The 17,871-nt window shown below is 39.5% G+C and overlaps 1 protein-coding gene and 1 long non-coding RNA gene across 2 annotated transcripts in view; one reads left to right on the forward strand and one right to left on the reverse strand.

Moving 5' to 3' along the window:
- LOC125086034 (uncharacterized) overlaps positions 1-7,805 on the forward strand; it is a 37,532-nt gene extending 29,727 nt beyond the window's left edge. The window contains exon 3 of the long non-coding RNA XR_007123077.1: positions 4,415-7,805. This is a non-coding gene — a long non-coding RNA (uncharacterized LOC125086034). The remainder of the gene's footprint in view (positions 1-4,414) is intronic.
- Positions 1-17,871, reverse strand: part of CR1 (complement C3b/C4b receptor 1 (Knops blood group)) — a 193,589-nt gene that overhangs the window by 20,773 nt on the left and 154,945 nt on the right. The window contains 7 exon segments of the mRNA XM_047705076.1: positions 5,002-5,087; positions 10,010-10,109; positions 10,731-10,910; positions 13,328-13,555; positions 15,740-15,825; positions 17,007-17,109; positions 17,214-17,390. Of these exon segments, the coding sequence (XP_047561032.1) occupies positions 5,002-5,087; positions 10,010-10,109; positions 10,731-10,910; positions 13,328-13,555; positions 15,740-15,825; positions 17,007-17,109; positions 17,214-17,390 (960 nt within the window).

A 17,871-nucleotide genomic window follows, 5' to 3' on the forward strand; every position in this document is an offset into this window, starting at 1 on the left:
ATAAACAAAACTGACAGACTTTTAGGCAGACTAAGAGAGAGAAGACTCAAATAAAATTAGAAATGAAAAAGGAGACATTACAACAGAAATATATAGGACCATACAACACTATTATTAGCAATTATAGGCCAACAAATTAGATAACCCAGAAGAAATGGATAAGTTTCTAGGAACATAAAACCTACCAAGACCATTTCAGAAAGAAATAGAAAATCTAGGGACGCCTGGGGGGCTCAGTTGGTTAAGCATCTGTCTTTAGCTCAGGTCATGATCCCAGGGTCCTGGGATTGAGCCCCCTTGGTGGGCTTCTTGCTCAGTGGGGAGCCTGCTTCTCCCTCTCTCTCTGCCTGCTGCTCTCCCTGCTTGTGCTCTCTCTCTCTCAAATGCATAATTAAAATATTTAAAAAAAAATCTGAAGGGACCAGGAACTAGCAAAGAGATAGACACAGTAATCAAAAACCTCCCAACATTGAAAATTCTAGGGCTGATAGCTTTACTGATGAATTCTACCAACATTCAAAGAGAAATTAATACCAACCTCTCTCAAACCTTTGCAAACAACTGTAGAGATGAGAATGTGTCTAAATGCATTCTATGAGACAAGCATTAGATTGCCCAGACACCAATGCCTGATTGGGACACCAGAAGAAAAGTCAACTATAGAACAATATCCCTGATGATAGAGAGGCAAAGTTCTCAACAAAATATTAGGAAGCCCAATTCAAGAACACATTAAGAGGTTTATACACTATGACCAAGGGGGATTTATCCTTGGGATGCAAGGATGTTTCAACATACACAAATCAATAAATACAGCACATTCCATTGATAAAATGAAAAATTTAAAATCATAGGATCATCTCAATAGATGCAGAAAAGAGCATTTGACAAAATACAACATCCTTCATGATAAAAACCCTTGGCAGATTGGGTATAGAAGGAACATACCATAATGTAGTAAAGGTCATATGTGACAAATCCATGCCTAACATTATATTCAATAGAAAAAATGGAAAGTTTTTTTCTCTAAGATCAGGACAAGGACGAGGGTGCCCACTCTTACCATTCTTATTCAATGTGGTACTGGACATCCTGGCTAGAGCAATTAGGCAAGACAGCAAAATAAAAGGCACACAAATTGAGAAGGAACGAGTAAAATGGTCACTATTTGCAAAGGTTATGATTCTGTAGAGTGAAAAATCCAAAAGACTCAAACAAAAACACTTGGAACTAATCAGTGACTTCAGTAAACTTATAGGATATGAAATCAAGATACAGTAATCAGTTGCATTTCTATATACTAAGAACGAAACATCTGGAAAAAAAAATCAAGAAAACGTTCCCATTAACAATAACAACATCAAAAAGAATAAAATACTTAGGAGTAAACTTAACCAAGGAAGTGAAAAATATGTACAATGAGAACTACAAGACCTGGTTGAAAGAAATCAAGACATAAATGGAAAGACAACCTGTTTTCATGGATTAGAAAAATAAATATTGTAAAATTGTCTATACTACCCAAACCCAAGTATAGATTCAATGCAATCCACATCAAAATACCAATAGCATTCTTCCCAGAAATAGAAAAAACAATCCTCAAATTTGTCTGGAACCACCATGTAAACACAAATCAATACCCAAAGACCTAGATTAGCCAAAGCAATTTCGATGAAAAAGAACAAAGCTGGAGGTATCATACATTCTGATTTCAAACTACACTACAAGGCTACAGTAATAAAAACAGTATGGTACTGGCACAAAATCAGATACCTAGGCCAACAGAACAGAATAGAGGACCCAGAACGAACTTCCTGGTCATACAGCCAATTAATAATTGACAAGAGAGCCAAGAGCACCACTCACAAAAATTCACTCAAAATGGATGAAAGGCTTAAATATAAGACCTGATACCGTAAAACTCCCAGAAGAAAGTGAAGAGAGGAGCATCCTTGACATTGGTCTTGGCAAGGACTTTTTGGATATGACACTAAAAGCACAAGCAACAAAAGCAAAATCAAGAAATGGGACTGACTACAAGAAACCTGAAAACTTATGCACAGCAAAAGAGACAACAAAATGAAGAGGCAACCTGTAGGATGGGAGAACATTTTGCAAGTGATATATCAGATAAGGGGTTAATCTCCAAAATGTACAAAGGACTCATACAACTCAATAACAAAACCCAAACAATCTGATTTAAAAAGGATAAAAATACACATATCTTGCTGAGCACTAAGGTATAGAATTGTTGAGTCATTATATTGTACACCTTAAACTGATATAACACTGTATGTTAATTATTCTTCAATAAAAAATGGGCAAACCTAAATACACTTTTTTCCTAAGAAGACATAAAAATGGCCAACAGGTACATGAAGAGATGCCCAGCATCACCAGTCATCAGGGAAACGTAAATCTACGCCACAATGAGGTATTACTTCACGTCCAGTGGAATGGCCATCAGCAAGAAGACAAGTGTTATCAAGTGCTGCTGAGGATGTGGAAGAAGAGAAGTCCTGCACACAGGTGCTGCAGCTACAATGGAAAACAGTATTGAGGGCCCTAAAAGAAATTAAAAATAGTACTCGATATGATCCAGTTACCCATATGATTCCACTTCTGGGTATTTATCCCAAAGAAAATTAAAACACTAACTCAAAAATATATGCGGTGCCTGGGTGACTCAGTGGGTTAAGCCTCTGCCTTTGGCTCAGGTCATGATCCTGGCATCCTGGTATCAAGCCCAGCATCAGGACCCCTGCTCAGTGTGGAGTCCACTTCTCCCTCTCCCTCTGTGCCTTCCCCTGCTCATGCTCTTGCTCACACTCCCCCCGTCTCTCAAATGAATAAACAAAGCCCCCAAAACATGTATGTACCCCATCTCATTGCAGCATTATTTACAATAGCCAAGATTTGGAAACAACTGTGTCTAACGGTAGATGAATGGATAAAGGAGATGTGGTGCCTACATACAATGGAGTATTACTCAGCCATGAGAAAGGAGGACATCCTGCGATTTGCTACAACATGGAGAGACCTTGTGCACATGATGCTAAGTGACATAAGTCAGAGAGAGAAAGACAAGTACTATTCAGTATCACTAACATGTAGAACATAAAAAAAGAGAAACTTGTAAAAACAGAATAAAATGGTGATTGCCAGGGGTTAGGGTGTGGGGGGACAGGGCAGATGTTATTTAATAGTACAAATTTCCAATGAGTAGTAAAGAAATCCTTAGAAGGATAATACACAGCACAGTGCACATAGACAATGTTGAATGAGGAACATCAAATGTGCTAAGAGATGAGAACTTAATTATTCTAACTACTACAGATAAAGGATGATTATGTTAAAGTGGTAGAACTGTTAATTATCACTACAATGGCATCATATTACAAGGTATGATAGTAAAAATGCTATATGTCAAATATATTTCAAAAAAAGAAAAGGGAGAAAAGAAATGTAAAAGATAAGGCATGAGAAATGAAATATTCACAGATTCAGAGGTAAATGGTAAATGATTACTATGTTCTATCATTACATAATAGTTTTTAAATACTCATATAATTACCTACATACATGTTCACATGCACATATATGGATAACCAATACTGACTCGGTTCAATGTGTATTGACCTATAAATATAGATGTGGAAACATTTTTCATGAAAGATGTCCCCCTAGAAGACTGATACAGTAAATTGATAGTATTTTCTAACTTGGATTTTTTCAGAGAATTTTAAATTTTTGGTGGGTAAAGAAGGCATTTTGTATATAACCCCTTGTCCATTTCTTTGACTCTTTAAAAGCCAATGTTATCTTCTTTTTATCAATACCTGTGAATATAATGAACACATTTCTTAGAGGAAATTTATAAAATATGGACAAGCAAAGAGAAGAAAATGATGATGGTCCAAAAAGAACTATTTTTAGCAACTTTATGTATATTGTTTCAGATGTGTTTGTGTGCATATGGTCCTGCGGCTATGGATATATTTTCTACAGTATCATCTTTAGTGCCTGTTAATATTTGAGCACGTAGATACATAAATATACTGTCTGTTTCCACTTGGGTGAGGCAGCTCAATCTCTAATGGTCATGGTATACTTTTCCGCCTTTCTTCAAAACTTATCATACTTATTTCTTCTATTAACTGTTTTCCAATCATGCTGAACATTTAGATTCTTAACATTTTCCACTATCCTAAATATTGTTGCATTGAGTGCCTGTGGACCAAAATCATGGGGAAATTCCATGATTATTTTCTTGGGATAAATTCTCAGATATAGAATTACTAGGTGAAAGGGCATTTACATTAAGGCTTTTGTACCTATTGCTTATAAGCCCTTCCAGAAGTTTGTGCCCACTTTCACTGTCCTCAGTTCTGAGTGTGATCCTGATTTCTTCCAGCTCGAATATTTTACCAGTTTGCAATCCGTCATTCATCGATGCTGCTCAGAGTTTTGGAAGTTCACCTTATCACATCTCACTGAAAAGGTGCATGCAACTAATCAAGAACAAATACAACCAGGACATGAACCTGAAGAATTTAAAGAAAGGATGAAGTGCAAAATGACCAGAGACTTGGGGCAATCACTAAGATTTATGAGATCTTGTTTCATTTTTCAGAGTAAAAATAATACGGAAGGGAGTAAACCACTTCTTGGGCTTATAATGTGCTATGAAGAGGTGGCAGAGACAAATTTTATTTTCTTCACTGTCTTTTAAATTTAGTCACGAGAAAAATCTTTACCCTGGAGAACATTTACTATCAAAGTAGGAAAGGAGGGCAATTTTACCTAAGTTCAGATCCACAGTTCCAGATAAATAACCTCCTAAAATAAACAAACAGCTGGAGGTCTATGCAGCCCAGGACTCCAGTTTTTTAATATCTGAGAGATTACTCTTTGCAAGATGGACCAGATTTCCTCTTTGTAACATGGGGCAGATTTGGATGGAAGAGAGGGAATTATGGGGAAAAGGCCACGTCAACTCACCCTCACACACAGGTGCTTCCTTATCCCAAGTGACAGTACTGCCCAACAGGAGACAAGCCGAGGAAGGGGAGCCAATGAGTTGATACCTAGAAGCAAAGAATGGAAAAATAATACTCTACACTTATTTTCTACTTAAGTCCTTATGAGAAAAGAATTGTGGATAGATGCTACAAATTACAGGCAGATTAAAACAGGAGATGTCAAGGAAGAAACCTCATTTCCATCTGAAAATTGGTCATTTCTAAGGACAGGTTTAATTCTCACCGCTTTCATCCATGTTTCTTGCTAGTCCCTCATTACAGAATGCAGTAATGCCCTTCTTCATCAAGGAACATTTTGTACTTGTCTTTAGGGAACCTCAAGAGCTAGTCTATCCATGTGCACGTCCATCCAGGAAATGACAAGCTCCTTGATTAAGGGAAGATATCTTATTGAAATATTTATATTCTCTAGAATCTCACCTAGAGACTTTTAACCACGTGGTACTTGAAAAATATCTGTTGGATGAAGGATAGGATGATGGTTTTGCTAAGATGACTCAAATGTAATAGGTGGGAGTACTTACCTATTGTGCCATAAAATCATTCAATGTAGGTCACCAAGATTGGAACATTTCATCACTTATTTTTTATTTAGTAGGTATCTATACTGTTACTGTAAGAAATGTCACAAAGGATATTCAGCTAAGCTATTCACACATTTCATGTAGAGTAGGGTTAAACTTGATTAAGTAAAAGATAAGGGGTATAATGCAATGTCATATAATAGTGAGTAGTTACTGGAACAGCTAAGAACTTTGCTTCTTGATTATCGAAGACGTGATCAGGGCAGTAACCATTTGTAGCAGAGTCTCCTGGTATCTCTATTATCTACTTTCCTCTTTCTCATTAGGGATGGAGCCCTGTATTTTTAACCGGGCTTTTGGGCATCTTCATTAAAGGTTCCCTGTGGTTGTGTATAGCCATGTGACTAAGTTTTAGCTACAGGGATGCTCCTAGAGGGTCGTGTGAAACTTCTGGAAAGTGTCTTTAAAGGAATGGGTGTTCCTTTCCTCCATTGTTTCTCTTTGCTGGCGAGAGTTGGACCATGTGATGACACAGAGTCTCAAGTGGAAGGATCCCAGGTTTATGTGGATCACAGAGTCACCTATTAGCCCTGGGTTTGTACATTTTACTGTTTTCTTGAAGGACTTCCCCTGCTTCTTAAACTGAGAGGGAAGTAAACTATTATCTTGTTTAAGCCTGTTATTTTGTTTGTTCTGTCTTTTACAGCTTAATCCAATCCTAACCTATATACCAGGTCTTCCAAAAACAGTGATATAAAGGTGACGGGAACTATGTGGGTAGAGCAATGATAGTGAGTACTTTTGTAAATGGGTTGAGTCACTTTTATATTGAGTTTTACTTATTGTTACTTTTCTTTTTATTGAGTATGTTGTAAAATCTTTTCCAATGTGCCAACAAATATTTCAAATGCGCCAACAAAATCCTCCAAATTTCTTCAAAGAAACTATTTGAGAAGCCCTACTGTATTTCCTTCTGCCTTTCTCCTATTATACATTTAACAATTGTCTTAAGAGCACAGGATCATGGGTGTCATGACTTTTGACTATAGATGTTGCTTTTAATGTGTTCACTCTGACTAAGTTAGAGAATTGGAGTAAAAAATGTGAGGCAGGTTCCAGTCTATGTATGGCTGTAAAAAACAGGGGATATTTTCGAATGTATTATGAGACACTAATATGCTCCAGTAGCAATTGTTGTAATTTTTTCTGACTTGATTTCCCATCTCTCTGAAATTCTTTTACTCCAGCCTACTCCTTAGCTTCCCAGGACATTAGGAATTCAGGTGGCCTTGAAGCTAACCTCTGATCAAGAAAAGCCCTGAGATTCTCTTCCCTGTGAGCAAAATACACACTGTGCAGAAGCATGCTGACACAGACATTGGAGAGACCATTACATAAGTTCAGGATGGGATATGTAAGGGCTGGAATATGGTGCTCCTTCTATCCTTTCTATTTGTTCATGGACTTAGAATTAGTTTGGAGTAGAGGGAATCTATGGAGATATTCCATAGGCTGCAAATGATTAAAAGTAGCTCACAGATACGATTCTGTCACACATTCAGTTGTGTGTTGAACTTTGTATTTTACAGAGAATGTAAGCTTTCTCTCGAGGAGTCATTTATAAAAGTTGTAACATATCACTCCTCAGAGTGTATCTCAATACATTTGCACATAGGAAAAATCAAAACAGCTATATGCTCTCATTATAATACAATAACACTAGCAATCAATAACTACAGAATAAATAAAAAATTCAAAGGTTGGGTAGGATCTTGGTCAAAGACAAAAGTAAAACAGACATTGCAGATTACCTTTAGGATAAGAACAACATGATCAACGAGTCATGTGTTTCACTCTTCAAAGTGTTTGACATAGATTCACTTACTTAATTTTTAAAATGATGCTTTTAAGTGAATATTATGCCTAGCCCCCATTTTACAAAAGAGAAAACAGAGTTTAACAAATTGTCCGAATTCACATGACAGTTACTAAGGTTAGAGTTTGAATGCCAACTGGCCTCAACAACCTGTAGTGATAAACCTGACATTCATTATTCAGTGCCTTCCTTATAAATGCTGATGCAAATATTACTCTTTGAAAATTCCTGGGATGCTGATACCAAAACTACCCTAGAGAAATATTTAATACTTTTGTCATTTGACAAGAAAAAGTTCAGGGGTGCCTGGGTGGCTCAGTTGTTTAAACACCTGACTTTGGCTCAGATCATGATTTCAGGCTCCTGGGATAGAGCCCCACGTCCGGCTGGGTGGGGAGTCTGCTTGTCCCTCTGTCCCCAACCCCCAAACTCTTTCTCTATCTCTCAAATAAATAAATAAATAAGTAAAATCTTCAAAAAATTAAAAAAAATTTCATATAAGTGAACCCAACATTTTACTTTAGATGTTTTAAAGACTATGAACATGAACATATAAAGGAAGCTGGTCTGAGGAACCAGTAAAACAAACCAATAAGTACGAAAAAGAGAATAGAAATGATAAGTAAATCAAAGAGCAGTTTCTTTAAAGTGGCTGATTAAAATAAACAAAACTTGGCCAATCATAACTTCACAAAATAACAAATCTACAGATACACATGAATGAGAAAATAGTTATCATTATAGATACTGAGGAAACTATAAAAAAGTACACATTAGGGGCACCTGGGTGGCTCAGTGGGTTAAAGCCTCTGCCTTCGGCTTAGGTCGTGATCCTGGGGTCCGGGGATCGAGCCCCGCATTGGGCTCTCTGCTCAGCAGGGAGCCTCCTTCCTCCTCTCTCTCTGCCTGCCTCTCTGCCTACTTGTGATCTCTGTCTGTCAAATAAATAAATAAAATATTTTTTAAAAAGTATACATTATAATGTACTTTATAAAAATATTATGACCTCTATCCCAATGAAATTGAAAACATCTGTGAGATGTGTCATTTTGTAGGAAAAATGTAATTTATCAGGATGTACTTAAAAATAGGTAGAACAGCTGATAAACCTTTATCTGTCTGAGTCTCTGTTTTCAATCTGTTTGGATACATACCTAGGATTGGAATTGTTGGGTTACATGGTAATTCCATGGTAACTTTGGAATCACCAACTGTTTCCCACAGCGGCTGCACCAGTCCATATGTCCACTAACAATCCCACTACCAACCACAACGGTTTCATTTTCTCTACATCCTCCCCACAGTTTTATTTTTCATCAAAACAAAACCAAAAACAAAACACCTATTATTATTAGAGCCATCCTATAAAGTGTGAAGTGGGTTTGATGTGTGTTTCTCTAATGACTAATTATATTTAGTGTCTGTTCATGTGTTTCCTGGACATTTTCTTATCCTCTCTGGAGGAATGTCTATTCCAATCCTTTGCCACTTTTTTTCAATTGCACTGTAAGCATTTCTGTTGTTGAGCTGCAGGACTTCTTTATATAATCTGCATATGAAACTCTAGTTAGGGAAATGATTTATAAATTTTCTCTGCATTTCTGTAGGCTCTCTTTTCACTGTCTTGATAGTGTCATTGATGTTGACTGGGGCAACAGTCATTTGAAGGACTTGATGAACTGAGAAATCAGAAACCCTTATTGGGGGCAGGAGGGCAATGATAAGGGCAGAATCAGTGCTTTCCAGATATGGCATTAATGCCTGTGTCCAGTTTAACCAGCTCTTCCTTCTAAAGGCAATTGAGTTCAACAGACATCTGGATTATATGTGAATTATCAGATAAAAACCCTGGAAGAATTCATAGCAAAATATTAACTATGATGAGTGGTAGAATGCTGGATGTTGAATTTTTTGATCTTTGAGTTATTCATGGCTTCCAAATATGTCTAATGCATATATGTTTCCTTTTGTAATCCAATAAAATTCTATTTTTTTCTCTGAATTTTTGTGGCAAGAGGTTAGTACACATTCCTTAGTTGCTCCCTCTATGTTGAAGCAATGGTTTCTAGCAAGGTTCCCTGTGCCAGTGAAGAGTTGAGGGCAAGAACTCCATGAATGTTCACACTCAGTTTGCATATGGAAATACATTTCCCAGAGCTACTACATTGAGACTTCCTCTCCAACCCCAACTTCAAGGCCCTCCAACTCAGCTATATACTTGCTGATCTTAGTTAAGAATGTTGCATGCAAGGTTCAGCTAGCAGTTCTCTTTTTACTCATTTAGCAGGCCAGTCCTTTTTATCCAGTGAATATCTTACCAGGTTCCACATTACTACATTTAGCAGGACCCTGGTGCCCTCCCCTCATTAACATACAAATACAGGTTGCTACTTCTTTTTTATTTCCTTTGGTCATATCCCAGTGCTCAAGCTACCATCTCTATCCAGAAGTTCTTACTGCTAACTTTCTGAAGTGCAGGTGATAGTCTAGTTTGCCTTGTCAGACTAGGTCAGAGATAGTATTGTTGTTCTGGAACTTATATCCTAGGGATAGTGCTCTCAACTCACCCTTCATTACAAGAATAATGAATTGTTGATCCAAACTGGGTATCTGTGTTTATATGCACCACGCCATTAAAGGGTTCTGGTGGAGCTCCACATGATTTTCCTGCAGGAAAGAAGCAGAATTTGGGGCTAGGTGTAGAGTTCAATTCAGTTTTTAAGATTCAGCCCAGAGTGTAGCATACCGAACAGCATATACACATCTGATTGCTCCATAGAATTGACCATTTGAGGAAATTCACCATACAAGCTCAGAATCAAGCAGCTACAGAGCACTGCTTTTTAAAAGACTACTCCTGAATCTCCCAATAAAAGTCACTGATGGATAAAGAATTGTTTTCTTATCCCATCAGCCTGGATCAAAGGCCTCGAAATTTGGGATTTCACTTCCATCTTGGTTAACCAAGCACCATTCACTGTGACCTACATAATTTTCTTTGGCATCTCTATTTCATTCATTCATTTCTGGGTTTTAGCCATCAAAGATCAACACCAGTGAATGGAAATTCCTCCTGGGCTTCCTTTTGTGAGAGACATTCCTGTGACATGAACATGGAGTCAAGGCACAGACTCCAGGCCATAAGAAAGGCTGAATGACAAAGTTTACCCTCCATTTAAATGCCTTGGGCAAACCTTGATATCTTGCCTACAAAATCTGAACAAATTAAATTAGATCCCACAGATGCTTTGACATACATGAATTAGCTTCCAGGATGGTATTACTCACGTCTACAGATACCTTCGGCACTCGACCAGACCAAGTGCTCTAAGCAGGTGATAGAAAACATAGCCTCAAAATACCCAGGGGAACATTCATAATTCAAAGATGTCCCAATTGGAAACTCAGACTCATCAGTCAGGACTGTAGGCTTGGCAAACGGAAACTCTTCTGGGGCTTTACAGTAACCTGGAGAGCATAACCACAGGGAAACCATAGTGAGCAGAGTGATTTCCAGCCTACCTTCTCATTTTTTCCAGTGAAGCTGGTAGATGGGCTCAGAGAAGAAGACTTACAATAATGGCAAAAGGTTTTCATCCCCTTCAAGTTACCTTAGCATGGGGCTTTCCAACAGCATCTACTCATCAGGAAATTTTTTACTACTAGGAAGAGTATTCACCTTTCTGGCCTTTCTGCTCTTGTTTCACCAAAGCAAGAATTTTAGCCAATGGTTTCATGTGTCAGGCCTATCAGACTGCCTGTGTGTAGGGTTAATCATTCATATCCTCATTTCTTAGTGTTAATATACTTATGTATATCAACACATATTTTACCTTCTCTCTCCATTTATTCCTCCCTACCTCATTCTCAGGGTGCCCATCACAAGCAGCCTCTCTGGCTCTAAATAGCAGTCACTAGTTGTAGTGGGGTTGAATGATGTTCCCCCAGAAGGTACATCCATCCAGGACCTCACCATGGAAACTTACATGGAATAAGGGTCTTTTCAGCTATATTTAAAGTAACACTCTCAAAATGAAATTATGTTTTTGAAAGGTATTTAAAAATTGTTTACTTCCTTGATATATTCTATTTAAAATCGATTGATATTTACAGTGCTACTGCTTTTGGAATAAATATTTGTATATATTTCCTTTTCTTTCCATGAATTGCTTTTGCTTAATGTTTTATAAGGAGCTTTCTTTCTTTTTTTTTTTTAAAGATTTTATTTATTTATTTATTTGACAGAGAGAGAGAGAGAGCGCACAAGCAGACAGAGCAGCAGGCAGAGAGGGAGGGGGAAGCAGGCTCCTCGCTGAGCAGAGAGCCCAATGCGGGGCTCGATCCCAGGACCCTGAGACCATGACCTGAGCCGAAGGCAGAGGCTTAACCCACTGAGCCACCCAGGCGCCCCTATAGGGAGCTTTCAATAGTGTGATGGGGAGAATAAAATTTCTAAGAAAAAAAGAAAAAAAAAAAGGTTAAGAACATCCTGGATTACCAGGGTGAGCCCTAAGCCCAGCAATGGCTGGTGCCTATAAGAGAAGGAGAGGGACATTTGAGATACAGAGACACAGGGGAGAAGGCCACATGAAGACAGAGACAGGGATTGGAATGATGTGTCTATAAGCCAAGGAATGCCAGGAGCCACCAGGAGCTGAGAAAAGCAAAGAAGGATTCTCCTCTAGAGTTCTGGGAGGGAGTGCAGACCTGCGAACACCTTGATTTCAGACTTCTAGCCCCAGATCTGTGAAAGAGGACATTTCTGTTGTCTTAAGCCATTTAGTTTGTGGTAATTTGTATAGAAGCCCCTAGGGAACTACTTACCACTCTTCTCATTCTGAAGCTAAGCCAGATATTTAAGAACAAGGACAAAACAGACTAAGCCATTGAACAGCTTTGTCTAAGCTGCTATGTCTTCTTAATGAGAGGGTAGATCTCCTGCTGCATATTTTGAATAGAGTCTGTTATATTCAACTATCTCCTTTTTGGAGGCGACTGCTTCTCTTTGTCCATTCAATAGGCATGGCTGGTGGCCTAGGCAATTTCATTTAAGGAAATCTCCCTGGATTCTGATATAACCATCCAGCTGGAAGGGGAGGGACACCAAAGAAGGGTTAAATGCCTTTTATCATGCATTGCCTTTTCTCATTGGCATGCTTTTCTCTCTCATGAGGTATTCCACATCTGGTGCCATATGCCCAGTGTACTCCCGCTTCCATCTTGGGAAGGCCTACAGTCAGGACTCAAGAACCAGGTAACCTCCAGTCTTTAGGAAGAAAAAGCCTCTTTCTCTTTCATACTCTTCCTTGAGCTTATTTTCCTTGCTTCTAATTATCCCAATGGAAAAGTTCAAGGACAAAGTTTAAGTTGGGGCTCAGAAGCCAGCTGACAAATGGTCATACTTTGAGTCAGGGTCTTAAGCTACCAAGGACACGTCTTTTTGGTTACTTAGCCTATTCAGAATAGGACTAGCTAAAGCCTTAGCTAAATACTCTCCATATTGCCAGTTTGATTCTTTGCATGCCCCTGAACCTGCGGGGAGTGTGTATCAGTTATCCTGGCATTGGTTAGTGTACAGCCAATTATTCTCATGTCCTCTCCAAAGAATATATATTTCTTCTTGATTTATGCACGGTGCTTACTACCTTCCCCTCACCCGTATTTCTCTCCTCTTACCCCACTGGGTCACCACTACACCAGCAAGAAGAGTTATTCACATCTTACTCTTCAAACACAGCTTGGAGTCATCTGTTTTAGCTATGCATGCAACTCTGACCCTTTCACTTATGACAATGTTGAACCCACAAGCAAATACCGTATCTTATGGAACTGTCAAGGGTCTTGGTCAGATGTTCTGAATCCATTCGAGGTACCTGGGTACTAACCTGCAGGACCAGCAAGTTTGCAGCGAGGGGCAGGGCCGCTCCAAATCCCGTTCCCTTCATCGTCACTTGTGCAGCGGAGGGTGCTCTTCCCAATGAGGTTGAAGGTCATCCCTCTGGCTGGGTGGTGGTCACACATGTAACTTATTTCCGTCCCATAGGGAACATCTCCCTGAGAAGGCCCATTGTGCTGCCCATTAAGGATAGAGGGAGGATTTGGACAAAAGATTTCTGGAAAAAACCCAAGTGCTCTAAGTTACATCAAAATGTTTATATTTTAATCTGAATTAATTCCACAATTATGGGATGCTGTGACTGTGTTGCCCATTAAATAATTAACTCTCAATGAGAGTAAGAACCAGAAGGTAAGTATATAATGTCTCTGTTGAGATGCTTCTAAATGAAATGACACTGAAATCAAAGCCCAGAAGGGACCTAATCATCCTGACCCCTGGGAGAGTGAAGACTTTTGAATGACTGAGAGCTCGTTCTTTTATTTATTTATTTATTTATTGATTGATTGATTATTATTTTTTGACAGACAGAAATCACAAGCAGGCAGAAGTAGGCAGAGAGAGGAGGAAGCAGGCTCCCCACTGAGCAGAGAGCCCAATGTGGGGCTCGATCCCAGCATCATGACCTGAGCCAAAGGCAGAGGCCTTAACCCACTGAGCCACCCAGGTGCCCCGAGAGCTTGTTCTTTTAAAATAGACGAAAATCTTTTTAACCCCACTGAGAATAAAATCATCCATTTAATAAGAAAATTATCTATTAATTCAACAGGACTTTTTTGAGGACCTACTCTGTATCAAGTACTATTTTAAGTACAAGGTAGAGAAAAATCTCTTTTGACATCAAGGATATTCATACCATAGAAATCTTTAAAAATATATTATACATTTACTATTTGTCTATCACTGAATTAATCTCTTCCTGATGACTTGGGGCTATTATACTCAAAACCAAAACAGATGGTTATAGTAATGCCATCACAATGAGTGAAACATTTCAGTGTTCCTATGCACAGATCTAGGAGATGCAGAAATGTAACGGCTTTTGAGATATTTATTGGTTTTTACAGGTTTTTTTTTTTTTCTCATTGAAGAAATGCACATTTCTTCTTTTGAGTGTAACTATCTGGAGATACTCCTTCCCTTTCTGGTTTCATCTGTATTTGGGAAGAGGATACCGCAGCTTGAAAGAATTATGAATAATCAAAAGGTGGAATGTTTACACTCTAGTAAGTGTATGTGGGTTCGTGGAAGTATTTTTTTCTTTCTTTCTTTCCTTAATGCTTCTTAACTATATTCCAGGAAAGTTAAGATTTTCAAACAGTTGACTTCCAGATATGAAGGATGTAATTATCGAGTTTTATTACATAAATCAATACAAAATTTTCAAACATTTTAGAGCAAAATATTCCTTTGAAAACTCTCTATTATAAACAGGTATTTTTCAACAGCTATGATCAGAAGATGAAGCAACATCCTGTTTGATTTCATGAAGAAATACATGGGCAGACTGAATATATTAGTAGTGTTTCTGTATTTAACACATTATATTTCTGTTCCCCTTAAAAACAAGTACAAACAACAGGGAAACAAGGCCCAAGTCTGTCTCGTTTACAGGTGTATTCCCAATGTCTAATTTATTGCATTACCCTATTTTTTTCATAATAACACTTGGTATTACTTGAAGTAGTCTATGTGTTTGCTTGTCATTACTTTTAAAGATTTAGTTATTTCAAGATGGAGGGGGAGAGAGAAAGGGCAAAAACAGGAAAGGCAGAGGAAGAAGGAAAGAGAATGAAGCAGACTGACCTCAGCTCTGAGCCTGATGTGGGGCTTGATCCCATGACCAATTGAGACCAGAACCAAAACCAAGACTCTGACTTTTAACTGACCTTGCTACCCAGGCACCCCTGTTTGTTATTTTTTGGTCTTTCCCTCTACACAAGAATATAAACAACATGAAAGCAGGGTGCTAGTCTGTTTTGTTTATGGGTGTATTCCCAGTGTCCAGAAGGCTGGGTGGCACCTACCAGAGGTTAAAAAAAGTTTGTCAAAAGAATGAGGCTAGGAATGAATGCTGATCAAGGCAAGGATACAAAAACTATCGCTTTGACAGGAAACATGCTTCAGGCTCTAAATCTCCCTCCTTCTATGAAGATTTCTCTCCATTTGTAGCACACATTATGCTTATACACACTTACAGTATGATCCCCCAAACATGTGATGCTCACATTTATTTCCCCCGGAAACAGCCCTTGCAGAAAAGAAAGATGTTGATCCAAAGTGAAGATCAACAAAGGGGCAAATATTAGGTAATTTTATAGGCAAGACACGTTAAAGGAACAAACCAGCAAAGAAAACCAGGAGGGAGGTGCCGACCTGAATAGGCATTCCTTGTACTCACGTTCACACACAGGAGCACTGTCATTCCAAAGGCTCTCCGTTTCAACCAAGACACAGTAACTAGCAGAACTGCCCTTTAGGTGGAACCTGAGGAACGAAAGCACCAGTGGTGGGGTGAGCGCACCGTTTCTCTCTCCCCTTCCACTGAAATACAGTTTAGTGCCTGAGATGAAAGCCAGGTGAAAAAGCCCAGCTCATTGACTTTCTCAGCTGCCAGAGGCTATGAAATCAAAACATTTGCAGGACTGCGGTTTCCAGTGAGGATGGAGCAGTGACAGTGGTCTCTGGTTGTTGACCGTCAGGGGGTCATCTGTCCATCCTGCCCTCTGACAGCTCCCTGTCTGTCTCTGTCAGCAACTCTGTTCTCTAGGGCACAACATAGCACTCTCCTCTCTGGTGGCTCAGGAGGAAGACAACTCCCGATTCAAGTTGGTAAATCAGAGAAGGTGAGGAAAGACAGCAGAGGCTGCTATTTTGGGCCCACACGTTTGGAATGTTCCAGAATGACACCTTTGGCATATCCCCACTGTTGATGAGTTAATGCAAATTATCTGGGAAAGGAAGGCAAAGGTGAGAAGAGAGGATTCTTTGCAGAGCAGTGGCTCCCTGGATTGCCTCCAGGGCTTTGTTGGAACAGATATTTGCTGCCTGCCAAGGGATCCTCGGAATATATGGAGGACAGCTGCTCTGTCATCCATGCTTTTTACCCATCAGTGCTGTTGGAACATAACACCAAAGTCATTAAGATTCCTGTAGAGAGTTCACGACATTACTGCAAACATGAGCGTAGGTCTTCATACTCCTGCGATACAGACTAACACTAATTAGCTGAGATAAAACTAGATGGGAAACTATTCCTCTTGATGCTTTGTTCCTATTCCAAATTCCACTATTGACTGGTTTAAATTTTTCTTGGAACAATCTCTGCATATTACTTGTAATAAACTTTCTTTGACATCAATATTTTTCCTTTCATACCTACAAGTTACTTTTCATTCATACATGTAATGTTTCACCTGAATATCCAAGATTTCTTGTTACACTTCTGCTGTTCGGTGTATTTGCTGTTTTTCCTTTTCAAGCACATGTGGTGCTTGGTTCCATCTGGTTCCCACCATACTTCCCAATCACTGTTTCAGGTATCAGTCCTTCCTGGTACTTCTTTGCCATTAGGCAGCTTGCTCTTTGGGTAGAGCCCCATTGGTGCTGGTGTCAGCATAGCAGCATCGAGTCCTGTGTCCCCCGTCTCTCTGTCAGGTCATACTCACCCCTCATCACAAACGAAGGACACTTTCGCCCCAAGCTGGAAATTCAGTGGTAAGAGCACACGGCCATTAGGGAGTTGTCCCCGGAAGTCTGCACATGATTTCACTAGGATAACAACAGCAAGAACAAGAACAAGAAAAAACAGAAGTAAGATGGTCATGTGAGGGGACGGAAAAGACTGATCTGCAAGGAGATGACAGTGTAGGCACCTGTACATCTTGGGGCCGCTGGGCTCCAGTCTCCCTGGGGCGTACAGCGCAGAGACGCTGTCCCTCGGAGATCATAGCCGGGCTCGCAGCTGTAGGACACTTCCTGCCCCGGGGAGAAATTGGCCTGGTTTTCTGCACTGTGCTTTCCGTGCAGAATTTCTGGAGGCAGCTGACATACTGTGGAAAGAACAGGTGTGAAGGACCAGTCAGTGATGGAGAAACATCTTTTACTATATTCTAAACCTTCCGAGGAGTCCCAGGCTTATCATTAAAGGGGAGCGCAGATGTAACAGAGGAAATCAAGTGATGCTCCTGCCCCCTCCTTTTACCGTTATGTAAAATCAGACAATGAAGGGATGTGCCCAAAGCCCTCACGCCTAGTAAGAGGCCAATCACTGGAGCTGAGTTCTTCCTGGCACAAGGTCAAATGCATGACCAGGACCCTGAGGGTGCTTTCTCCAGTGCTGGCCAGTCTACATGGCATTACTAGCCCTGTCATAAAGGAGAGCTGGGAAGGGTAGATGAGATCAGGCATTTAAAGTGCTTATTGCACAGCTGAGTAGAAAGTGCACCTCAGCCTTCAGGATATCGGGGAGATATTGGAGCTTGTATTTTGCTCTGAGGATGCTCAATATGAGAGTCCCAAAGTCTCCTTCCT

This window comes from Lutra lutra, chromosome 15 (assembly GCF_902655055.1).
Source record: "Lutra lutra chromosome 15, mLutLut1.2, whole genome shotgun sequence".
NCBI lineage: Eukaryota > Metazoa > Chordata > Mammalia > Carnivora > Mustelidae > Lutra > Lutra lutra.